This window comes from Leptonotus elevatus, chromosome 8 (assembly GCF_054856555.1).
Source record: "Leptonotus elevatus isolate MCC_2025b chromosome 8, RoL_Lele_1.0, whole genome shotgun sequence".
Lineage (NCBI taxonomy): Eukaryota > Metazoa > Chordata > Actinopteri > Syngnathiformes > Syngnathidae > Leptonotus > Leptonotus elevatus.
This window is the reverse complement of record NC_141246.1, coordinates 19,757,402-19,770,021: the sequence shown is the minus strand read 5'-3', so window position 1 is coordinate 19,770,021 and position 12,620 is coordinate 19,757,402. Positions and strand designations below refer to the sequence as shown.

The following is a 12,620-nucleotide window of genomic DNA, read 5'->3' as shown; positions in this document are numbered from 1 at the left end:
TGGGTGAGTATGTGTATGTGCGTGCGTGCGTGCGTGCGTGTATTTGTTAGCTCACCAGAAAACCTATTAGAAAAAATCTCATACCGTTCACCTAAACCGAACACCAGGAGACCCGAGGGGACCGAAGAAAACCAAGGAAGGTGAAATCCAGCACCGACCAGACACCCCCCACCAGAACTCCTCCCCAGCCCAAGAAACATCCAGACCCCAACAAATCCAAAAAACATAAAATCAGGGAGGCCTCAAGAGACCAAAGGAGAGACCGAGAAAAGGAAGGAAGGACAGACGAAGCCGCGTGAGATCCGCAGACACCAGCCTCCACCGATTCAATAACCTGAGGAGGAAACAGATTGTGTCTGAGTTTCGGTAGATGCTGGTGTGGTGGATCTGGCATGCATGAAAATCTCCACCAAAGAGGGGAGCCGTCGACCCCCGCCGGAACAGAGCAAGCGCAACACCTCAGGGCCCCCCAGGCCGCGGCAGCGCCAAAGGACGACCCCCGGGCCCCGCCAGGGCCACCGGCCGGAGAGCAAACCCAGGAGCAGGAGCGCCCCCCGCCCCAACACGGCCCGCGCCCCCGGCCCAACGCAGCAGGACGGGGCACTGCAGGCCCACCAGGCACACCACCGGCCCCCAACCCCCGCCCCCCCACGACCCCCCGCCCCCCATCCACCCCCGCCACCCACCCCAACCCAGCCCCAGCCACCCCCACGCCCCCAATCCCCCAGACACCCCCCACCCCGCAACCCCCACCACCGCCCCCCCAACAAAGCCGCCCCCCCACCCCGACCAACCGGCAGCCCCCCAGCCCCCGACCCCCAGCCCCCGGGGACCACCCGCACCCAGGCACCGGCGCCGAAGAGGGGCCGGACAGCGGAGCGGAGAGGACAGCCGCGCCCACCCCACCCCCCGCCGTGTGGAAGGACGGAACACCGGGGGCAGAAGGGGGAGATGGGGGCACCGGAGGGCGGCCGACACCCCTGAACCCCAGGCCCAGCGGGGGAAGGCCCCGGTCGTCACCCCAGCGTTCTTTGTGAAAATTAACCCCTGTTACTGAGTCCGCCAGCTCGCGGACTGGCGAACTCTACCCCTAAACCGTGAATGTGACCCCACCCAGTGTATATACAAGTGTGTGTGTGTGGTGCATTAAAATTAGGAGCAGGTGAACCGGAGCCGATGGAAATGATATTCCCACGCTCGTACAATCCCGTAGTATGCGGGAGAATTTAATATTCTCAGGTATATCTGAGAATACCTCTGATAACCCAGAGGTTGAGATAAAAAAATTTATGACGAATTCATTAAAAATTCCTCAGGAGACGGTAAATAACATCTCTTTTGACCGGGTACATCGGCTCGGAGCCCGTAGAGGCAACAAACCCCGTCCTATTATTGCCAAGTTTGAGCATTTTAAACGAAATTATTTGTTAAAAGTAAAGGACGGGAGCTTAAAGGGACCTCATTTGGAATGAATGATCAATTCCCGAGAGAGATCAATGAGCGGCGAAAGGTACTGTTTCCTATAATGAAACAAAATAGGCAGGAGGGTAAACGGACTACGATAGCCGTTGATAAGTTATATATCGATGGCCAACTATTCCGGAACCCCAATTCCACTTCCTGGCTGTTCTAATTAGCATTGGTGGAACTAAACTTAGTTTGATTACTAGGTGTATACATATACTGTATATGTGGTTATAAAACCAAAAATATGAATACTTATTATGTTTAGGCTATATTATAAATATAATATTAATACACAACTATATCTAAAGTATATTTAAAAAAAAAAAAAAATTCTCGCTGGGGTTACTGGTGTATTGTTATGTTTAATCCCCTGTTAATTTCCTTCACTTTCACCGCCCTACTCGTTTTTGCACTGTTTTATTTACTTACACGTTACCTTACACGTTACCTTACACGTTACCTTACACGTTACCTTACACGTTACCTTACACATTACCTTACATGTTACCTTATACGTTACCTCATATTTTATACAAACTATATAAATCACCTAACCACTTTGATTCTATCCTATAACATGCCAGTGGTGGCAAATGGCCTATACAGATATATACATAGGACTGAGTTTATATTATTTGTATGCATAAATTAGTTCTGGTTTCCTGGAATGTTTGTGGCGCTCGCTCACAGGCAAAAAGAATAAAAACTTTAGACCATCTCTTAAAATTAAAAGCAGATATTTGCCTCCTACAAGAAACCCACCTACAAAAATCTGAAGAAAAATTACTTATTGATAAAAATTTTAGCCAAGCGTACTCTGCCCCTTATAACAGTAGACAAAGGGGAGTCTGTATACTCATACATAAGAATTTACTCTTTACTCTAAATAATACAATAACAGACCCAGAGGGCCGATACATTATTATTCAGGTGACTATATTTAATAAAATATATACATTCGGTAATTTATATGCCCCTAATAATGATGATCCGGCTTTTTTCCATGAATTTTTCTCTAAGCTGTTTGAATTAGCAGCGAACTCTACTATTATTATTGGAGGAGACTTTAACACAACCTTAAATCCATTAATAGATCGTTCTAATAAAACAACATGTATAAGGCGATCACAATCCACAAAAGTAATAGGGGAATATATGGATGACTTTGGCCTCGTCGACAGCTGGAGACTTAAAAACCCAAATAAGAAGGAATTTACCTTCTTTTCCGCTGTGCACCGGTCCTTTTCAAGAATTGATTTTTTTCTTACAAATAATTCTATTGCTGATAAAACCGTTACAAAAATACATCCTATTATTATTAGCGACCATGCACCAGTCTCCCTTTCCCTACAAGTTGATTATACCTTTAAACCACCACCTACATGGCGTTTTAACATCTCACTACTAAACGACGCAGAATTTGACAAAATTATAAGAAAAGAATGGGCAGACTTTTTGGAAATAAATGACTCTCCAGACCTATCTCCAGCTCTTCTCTGGGAAGCTGGGAAAGCAGTAATTAGAGGTAAAATTATATCATATTCATCTTATAAAAAGAAACAGGATCAAAAATTAGAAAAAGACTTGGAAGATAAAATTAAACAACTGACGGATGAGTACGCAATAAACCCAAATAACCAAATATGGACTGACTTACAAAATACAAAAATACAGTTAGACGATATGTTAACTAAAAAGACAGAGTTTATAATACAACAATTGAGATACAACAACTTTGAATATAATAACAAATCAGGTAAATTTCTTGCAAACCAACTTCAACGTAATCGGGAAAAATCGCTTATAACGGCTATTAAAGGTACAACTGGTGAATGTACACAATCACCAGAAGAAATTAATCAAATTTTTTAATTATTATCACAACTTATACTCAGAAACTAATAAACCTAACCCAGAGCATATTGAGGCATTCCTCAGTAGCTTAAATATACCTCAGGTAACTACTGAATATAAAGATATGTTAGATGCACCACTTACTATAAACGAGTTGTACAGTGCTCTAGATAGTATGCCAAATGGCAAAGCACCCGGCCCGGATGGTTATCCGGCTATATTTTTAAAGCACTTCTGGTCAATGCTTGCTCCACTATTCTTAAGAGTAGTAACAGAAATTAAAACTAATGGTCACATACGCCCACACATGAATACAGCAGCAATTAAACTTTTATTAAAGCCAGAAAAAGACCCCACCCTTCCATCAAGTTACCGTCCGATTTCACTAATTAACACTGATATTAAAATTATCACTAAGGCTTTTACATCTAGATTAGAAACAGTAATCCCGACAATCATTCATAGCGACCAAACAGGCTTTATTAAAGAGCGTCACTCTACTAATAATATTAGAAGGCTCTTTAACCTTATTAGTATGTCACAGCGGCATGATAAAAAGGCAGTTATTATATCATTGGATGCAGAAAAAGCTTTTGATAAAGTTAACTGGTCCTTCCTCTTTGCTGTTTTTAATAAATTTGGCTTTGGGAAGTCATTTATTCACTGGGTGTCAGTATTATATGATACTCCTAAAGCTACTGTTACTACTAATGGGATTATATCTAAGAGTTTTACTCTACAGAGAGGCACAAGACAGGGATGCCCACTGTCGCCTTTATTATTTGCAATATTTATTGAACCGCTTGCATTAGCCATACGCCAGGAAAGAATGATTCAAGGAATTCACTCTGGGGTAACAGAACATAAAATTAATCTATATGCCGATGATATTTTACTTTATTTAGAAAAGCCTGCTATTTCGTTAGGGGAAGTATTTAACTTAATAACTAAATTCTCACAGTTATCAGACTATTCTATTAACTGGACAAAATCAACACTTCTACCTATTACAGAAAATTCATGGAACCCTGCAAGCCAGGACCCATACTACTCATTTCCTATAGGTAATTTAAAATACTTAGGCATAAAAATCTCACCTAAATTAACTGATTTAGTTAATTTAAATTTCACTCCACTTCTGGATAGCATTTATAGTGACTTGGAGCGCTGGAATAATCTTCCTATTTCTCTAATAGGACGAATAGCCACTATTAAAATGAAAGTTTTACCCAAAATAAACTATTTTTTCTCAATGATTCCATTTAAACCTACGGCTAACTGGTTCCAGTTGTTGGACTCAGCCGTTACAAAATTTTACTGGAAAAAAAAAAGAAGCAAAGATTAGTCTATCTACTCTTCAGAAAAATAAATCCAAAGGAGGTCTAGAGGCACCAAATTTTATGCACTATTATATAGCCAACCAGCTACAATATATTATTTTATGGGCACAACCCAATAGAGATACTAACTGTTGGCTGGAACTAGAACAGAAGGATTGTAATAACCTCAGACTCCTAGATTTACTCTTTATTACAACATCGATTAAGCGACATAACTGCTTTAAAAATCCAATGATTTCCGCCACCCTGACTGCCTGGTGGAAGGCACTAGAAATGACAAAAGCCCAAGTGGAGCCCTGCGGGCTTTCTCCCCTATGGCATAACCCCGACTTTCAAATTAACAACCAATCGTTTTATTTGAATGTGTGGGAGCAGAAAGGAATTACACATCTCCACCATCTCTTCTCAGATAATATGTTTATATCATATACATCCTTGCTCCAAAAATATAAAATAAAAAACGGAAACTTTTTACATTATTTGCAAGTTAAAAGTATGATAAAGAAACAAATTCCAACACTCCAGGGTACGCTCCAACCGCCTGTTTTAGCTAAAGATATTACCAAGCTTTCTCCGACAACAACAAAAAAACTCTCAAAAATATATAAGTTACTTTCATATACTGATAAAACGTCTTTACCCATCTCAAAATGGGAAACAGACTTGTCTATAGCTCCGGAATCTGCCTTTTGGATTCAAGTTTGTGAAAATGTTTTTAAAATGACAAAACACACAAATTTACAACTTATCCAATATAAAATTATTCACAGAACATACATTACTCAATATATGATGAAGAAAATGGGACTCTCAGACTCCGACATTTGTCTCCAGTGTTTACAAAACACTACAGACACTTATTTTCATGCTTTATGGTTATGTACTCCGGTTATGTGTTTCTGGACTAAAGTCTTAGAAAAACTTTCCGCTGTCTTGGACTGTAGGATACCGTTCTCTCCAAACTTGTGTTTGCTAGGTGACTTAACAACAATTGACTTACCACATAAACAATTTCAATCTATACTTGTAGCCCTTACTATCGTAAAAAAAACAATTCTTGTTAACTGGAAAAATAAACAAACTTTGAATATCGACCAATGGTCTAACCTCCTCATAAATCATATTTTAATGGAAAAAATATCTGCCTCAAATAAAAACCAAATGTCAAAATTTAAAGAAACATGGTCTACGTATATAGAATTTTTTAACCTAAACTCGTTTATAGTAAGTGGTGCATCTAACATATCTTTATATTCCGTAGTTACCTGAGGTATATTTAAGCTACTGAGGAATGCCTCAATATGCTCTGGGTTAGGTTTATTAGTTTCTGAGTATAAGTTGTGATAATAATTAAAAAATTTGATTAATTTCTTCTGGTGATTGTGTACATTCACCAGTTGTACCTTTAATAGCCGTTATAAGCGATTTTTCCCGATTACGTTGAAGTTGGTTTGCAAGAAATTTACCTGATTTGTTATTATATTCAAAGTTGTTGTATCTCAATTGTTGTATTATAAACTCTGTCTTTTTAGTTAACATATCGTCTAACTGTATTTTTGTATTTTGTAAGTCAGTCCATATTTGGTTATTTGGGTTTATTGCGTACTCATCCGTCAGTTGTTTAATTTTATCTTCCAAGTCTTTTTCTAATTTTTGATCCTGTTTCTTTTTATAAGATGAATATGATATAATTTTACCTCTAATTACTGCTTTCCCAGCTTCCCAGAGAAGAGCTGGAGATAGGTCTGGAGAGTCATTTATTTCCAAAAAGTCTGCCCATTCTTTTCTTATAATTTTGTCAAATTCTGCGTCGTTTAGTAGTGAGATGTTAAAACGCCATGTAGGTGGTGGTTTAAAGGTATAATCAACTTGTAGGGAAAGGGAGACTGGTGCATGGTCGCTAATAATAATAGGATGTATTTTTGTAACGGTTTTATCAGCAATAGAATTATTTGTAAGAAAAAAATCAATTCTTGAAAAGGACCGGTGCACAGCGGAAAAGAAGGTAAATTCCTTCTTATTTGGGTTTTTAAGTCTCCAGCTGTCGACGAGGCCAAAGTCATCCATATATTCCCCTATTACTTTTGTGGATTGTGATCGCCTTATACATGTTGTTTTATTAGAACGATCTATTAATGGATTTAAGGTTGTGTTAAAGTCTCCTCCAATAATAATAGTAGAGTTCGCTGCTAATTCAAACAGCTTAGAGAAAAATTCATGGAAAAAAGCCGGATCATCATTATTAGGGGCATATAAATTACCGAATGTATATATTTTATTAAATATAGTCACCTGAATAATAATGTATCGGCCCTCTGGGTCTGTTATTGTATTATTTAGAGTAAAGAGTAAATTCTTATGTATGAGTATACAGACTCCCCTTTGTCTACTGTTATAAGGGGCAGAGTACGCTTGGCTAAAATTTTTATCAATAAGTAATTTTTCTTCAGATTTTTGTAGGTGGGTTTCTTGTAGGAGGCAAATATCTGCTTTTAATTTTAAGAGATGGTCTAAAGTTTTTATTCTTTTTGCCTGTGAGCGAGCGCCACAAACATTCCAGGAAACCAGAACTAATTTATGCATACAAATAATATAAACTCAGTCCTATGTATATATCTGTATAGGCCATTTGCCACCACTGGCATGTTATAGGATAGAATCAAAGTGGTTAGGTGATTTATATAGTTTGTATAAAATATGAGGTAACGTATAAGGTAACATGTAAGGTAATGTGTAAGGTAACGTGTAAGGTAACGTGTAAGGTAACGTGTAAGGTAACGTGTAAGGTAACGTGTAAGTAAATAAAACAGTGCAAAAACGAGTAGGGCGGTGAAAGTGAAGGAAATTAACAGGGGATTAAACATAACAATACACCAGTAACCCCAGCGAGAATTTTTTTTTTTTTTAAATATACTTTAGATATAGTTGTGTATTAATATTATATTTATAATATAGCCTAAACATAATAAGTATTCATATTTTTGGTTTTATAACCACATATACAGTATATGTATACACCTAGTAATCAAACTAAGTTTAGTTCCACCAATGCTAATTAGAACAGCCAGGAAGTGGAATTGGGGTTCCGGAATAGTTGGCCATCGATATATAACTTATCAACGGCTATCGTAGTCCGTTTACCCTCCTGCCTATTTTGTTTCATTATAGGAAACAGTACCTTTCGCCGCTCATTGATCTCTCTCGGGAATTGATCATTCATTCCAAATGAGGTCCCTTTAAGCTCCCGTCCTTTACTTTTAACAAATAATTTCGTTTAAAATGCTCAAACTTAGCAATAATAGGACGGGGTTTGTTGCCTCTACGGGCTCCGAGCCGATGTACCCGGTCAAAAGAGATGTTATTTACCGTCTCCTGAGGAATTTTTAATGAATTCGTCATAAATTTTTTTATCTCAACCTCTGGGTTATCAGAGGTATTCTCAGATATACCTGAGAATATTAAATTCTCCCGCATACTACGGGATTGTACATCTAAAACTGTTTCTTTTAGCGTTTTATTCTCTTGTTTCATAGTTTCCAGCTCGGCTGAAACAGCCGTGAGTGTAGAATGTAGCTCGGCATTTTCCTGTTTAAGGACACTTACCTGCTGACTGATGAATTCCATGCTTACTTTTAATTCTTTGACGTCCTCGAGGATGAGGCCGAGGACGTCAAGTTTTTTATTTATGGACTCCAGCACACTGACCGAAACGTCCGTAGTGGTTAGGTCGTCCGTGTCCGTCGCTGAATCGTTTTTCCTCTTCTTCGAAGAAGGTTTCTTCGACGGTTTCTCGACGGAAGGATCCTCCATCGCGCAGCTGTAAAAATATCCGTCGATGAAACGTTCAAGGTCCTCCACGTTGGGTGGTATTTCAGATCTGCCGGATGAAAGAGAGGAGAGAAAAGCCAAGATATATGATGGTTAAATTTGGATTAGTTTAGTATAATAGAGCTAGTTCTATCTTAGCAGCAGGGCGCCTCCATGTTAGGGTTTCTGGTCTCGCTGTAGGTCTCACGATAGTCACAGCATCTCGTGAGCGACTTCCTCTCTCGTGAGCGACTTCCTCTCTCTCTCTTTCGAGCCCTCTAGTTACCTTTCGAGCCCTCTAGTTACCTATTTATATTTTATATATCGATTCTGAATCGTAGTACATAAGAATCTTGATTGATTACATAAGAATCTTGATTCTTATGTGAATCGACTTTTGGGCACACCTCTAATGAGCAAAAGGAACACCAATAAAGTTCCTGGGTCAGTTTGACCCAGGCTATGTTTAATGATAAAAACACATTAATTAACCTCTTTAGTTGCAAATGTTTCAAATGAACCAGTTTCAACAAGTTTCATCACGACATACTACCATTGTAGTTATGTAACTTCGAAATGGGTCAGTTTGACCTGGCTATGTTTAATATTTCAAAAGCATTTCGATAAACATTAGTAAACATATTAATTTAAAATATGTCAACATAAACCATTTTAACTGATGAGAATTTTCATAGCCAAATAAATAGCCTAATTTGTAGTTCTTCGACTTGGATCAGTTTGTCATGTTATGTTCAGTGTTCTAAAAGCATCCCGTTACAGCTCACTATCTGTTTTCATTGTAAATATGCCTAAATGAACCATTTCTTACTGTATGTTGGTATCAAATTTCATAGCGAAAAACTAGTATTTGTAGTGCTTTAACTTGAAAGTGGGTCATTTTGACCCTCAAACATAACATTAGGGTTAAATTTGTATAGGCAAGCAAACCAATCGTAAATAGTATTTGCAGTGATGAAACCATTTTTGTGTTTCCAGGTGTCTCTCATCACTCTACAAAAGGCCATTGGAGGTCTGGTGGTGATGTCAGAAGAGATGGACCGGATCTACACAAGCTTCGTTAACAACAATGTTCCCGGCCAATGGTCAAATGCCTCCTACCCATCTCTAAAAGGCTTGGCTTCCTGGGTCAAAGACCTATACCTCAGGATCTACTTTGTTGAGGTTTTGTTCTACTTTATTTTCTTGATCCTTAGAGGATGAACTCTAATGCTTGTAAAATCATCTTTTATTATAAGCATCAAACACATAGATTCTTAACATGCACACTGGCTTCTGTGGCAATGTCAAAAGTAGCTATGCTCAGTTATCACACGTTTGAGCAGTTCCTAAGGGAGGGTTGGAAGTCACAAACTCTAAAAACACATGCACAACCTGGATATTTTACTACTTTTGCCTTGTACATCACCCCCAACACAAACATTTCTTTAATGAGACACATTTGAAAATGTGTGCCCTCGCTTTATGCACACCCCCCCACACACACACCCCCACGCACACGTGCGCAAACACCCCCCCCCCCCACCCCCACACACACACACACACTGTTGGGTCATTGATATAATGTTTTTTCTAGACCCTTACCCTAACCCCGACCATCAAAAATGACTGCCTACCCCCATTCCTTACCCTAACCTCAACCATAACCCAATTCAAACCTAAACTCTAAAACTAAGTTTTGACACTCTTAAAGAGGTTTGGACGCATGGGGACCACCAAAATGTCCCCACAAGAACACATGGTCCCCACAATGATAGTAAAAACCCAGAAAATGGTCCTCATGATGTGATATAACCCCCCCCCCCCACACACACACACACACTCAAAAAGAAGCCCCAAGAAAGAAGATAATGTCACAATGTTGTAAAGTGAGATCTACATTCTACACATACTCTGTGCCAGTTGCACCACTCTTCTTGTTTTCTTTCATATGCAATTAGAGGGCTGTAATGCATGCCCACATGACTTGAGCACATTGCATGAGTTACTTGAAGTTGACTTACATTTATTTATTTTATCTCCTTTTAGACTTGGATCACACGTGGCCACCCCAAATCTTTTTGGATATCTGGATTATTCTTTCCTCAGGGCTTTCTAACTGGTATGCCATTGCTGCACTAAAAATGTTTTCTTTTCATCTTTTAATGGACCATGATGGTAAAACAAATCTCTCAACTGATAGAATATATTCTAAAGTTATGGTCATTGCATTGTGTGATAATTGTTACTATATGTGTTGAGTTTGAAAAGGAAAAAAAAATCCTTGTTCACAGCTTGGTGTATTCGAAGGCCAGCAGAAGAGTAATGGAAAAACACTTTTGAAGTTAACGAAGATATTTTCTCCTAACTGTTGACATGTAGCGGTCCTGCAGAATCACGCCCGACGGTACAATTTGCCCATCGATGAGCTGAACTTCCGCTTCAACATGGTGCCTGTGTACCGGGACCAGATGGCTGCGGCCGAGGCTCTGCGCAATCTGAACAGCAACGCTCAACTCCCGATGGACGCGGAGGTACTAAAGTCCACGCATGTTGTACATGCCTTTTTAGACACTATTCCTTTTGTAATGAATGAAAAATCAGACTTGTATAAAGTCCCTGAATTCAATACTTGATTTAAAAAGTACAAGTATCTAACTATTTTCGTAAGTTTTTCATACTTTTGTTAATTAAAATCAAAGTGGACAAATATGGTTTATAAATACAAATGTAAACCGATTTTAGTTCATTGATATAGCAATTTTCTAAAGTTATTTTAAGTATAAAAAATATATCTGTATACTAAACTGTTAAGAGGAGTGTCAAACATTGACTCATAGATTTTTGTTGAGGCAATTTTCTGCCACTAGATGGCATTGGTGTTTAATGTTGGACATTGGTGACAGAAACAGTACATTTTCCCTTTCAAATTCAGAGCAATTGGTATTTGGAACATGAAGCAACTCATAGACTCTTTGCCATTTTGTTTGTTGTAAATTGCAAGTCACCAGTTCCACAAAATAAATTTTTATCACATTTATTATTGCTAAATTGTGTGTTAAGCGCTTTGTGGAACAGGGGTCACCAACTTTTTGAAACTGAGAGCTGCTTAATTGGAAGGGCTACCAGTTTATAACACTTCTTCTTGTAGAATATTACATCACAAATGATTAAGACGATGCTATTGATTAAAAGCCTTCAATTATATGACATTTGTTGTACTTATGTAACACAAATAATTTTCCTATATGAAATGATTTTAGCATTGAATGTAAAAGATGAAAAAGTGACTTAAAAATGTCAACAGGATTGTTGGATGAGTACAAAATACATAATAATTAATATGAATGTTTCTTCTTTGTGGATGCAGTTGCCGATGCCTGAGAATGGTGTGCTGGTGCACGGCATGTTCATGGATGCGAGTCGCTGGGATGATGACAACATGGTGATCGAGGACTCGTTACCTCGAGTGATGAATTCCGTTCTTCCAGTGGTGCACTTTGAGCCACAACAGAACTACGAGCCCGAGTCTGAGCTCTACCATGCGCCACTTTACAAGACCTCAGCTAGAGCAGGAACTCTTTCCACCACAGGTGCTTACATCACCCAAGAGCTTCACATGTAATACCTAAGGTACATGTCAAGTTTATTTTAAATTCTTTATTTTTCTCTCCCTCTAGGACACTCAACTAATTTTGTTGTGACTGTAATGCTTCCATCGAACCGATCAAGCGACTACTGGATATCCAAAGCGTCTGCTCTGCTGTGCCAGTTGAATGACTAAGTCCTTTTGATTTTAGCCACAAATATTTTTTGCGTTTAAAATAAATGCCAGATATATGCCACAGTGTTCAGTCATGGATGGTCATTGTCTCTGTCTTTCCACATACTTTGGTGCCAAGTGAGCCATTGAAGGGAAAATAACCATGGTTTGATATGTCCTCATGTCACCTCTTATATAAGGATATGTTGTTGTCCTGAACTGTTGTACGAATCCAGGTGCCCAACAATTTGTAAATAAAGGGCGGAATCAGCCTGGGAGTGAATGCCTTGTTTATACTACAGTCTTCCCTGCTTCGCAAGCATGTTTTCGAGAGTGACTGGGAGAGAGCTTGGACAGCCCGGTTTCTCACGCTCACAACTTTTTGTTAACGA

The 12,620-nt window shown here is 39.0% G+C and overlaps 1 protein-coding gene across 1 annotated transcript in view; it reads left to right on the top strand.

The window, feature by feature from the left end:
- dnah6 (dynein, axonemal, heavy chain 6) overlaps positions 1–12,312 on the top strand; it is a 67,488-nt gene extending 55,176 nt beyond the window's left edge. The window contains exons 78-82 of the mRNA XM_086082837.1: positions 9,465–9,650; positions 10,515–10,587; positions 10,848–10,999; positions 11,836–12,058; positions 12,146–12,312. Of these exons, the coding sequence (XP_085938963.1) occupies positions 9,465–9,650; positions 10,515–10,587; positions 10,848–10,999; positions 11,836–12,058; positions 12,146–12,249 (738 nt within the window). The 3' untranslated portion in view covers positions 12,250–12,312. The remainder of the gene's footprint in view (positions 1–9,464; positions 9,651–10,514; positions 10,588–10,847; positions 11,000–11,835; positions 12,059–12,145) is intronic.
- Positions 12,313–12,620: the final 308 nt, after the last annotated feature.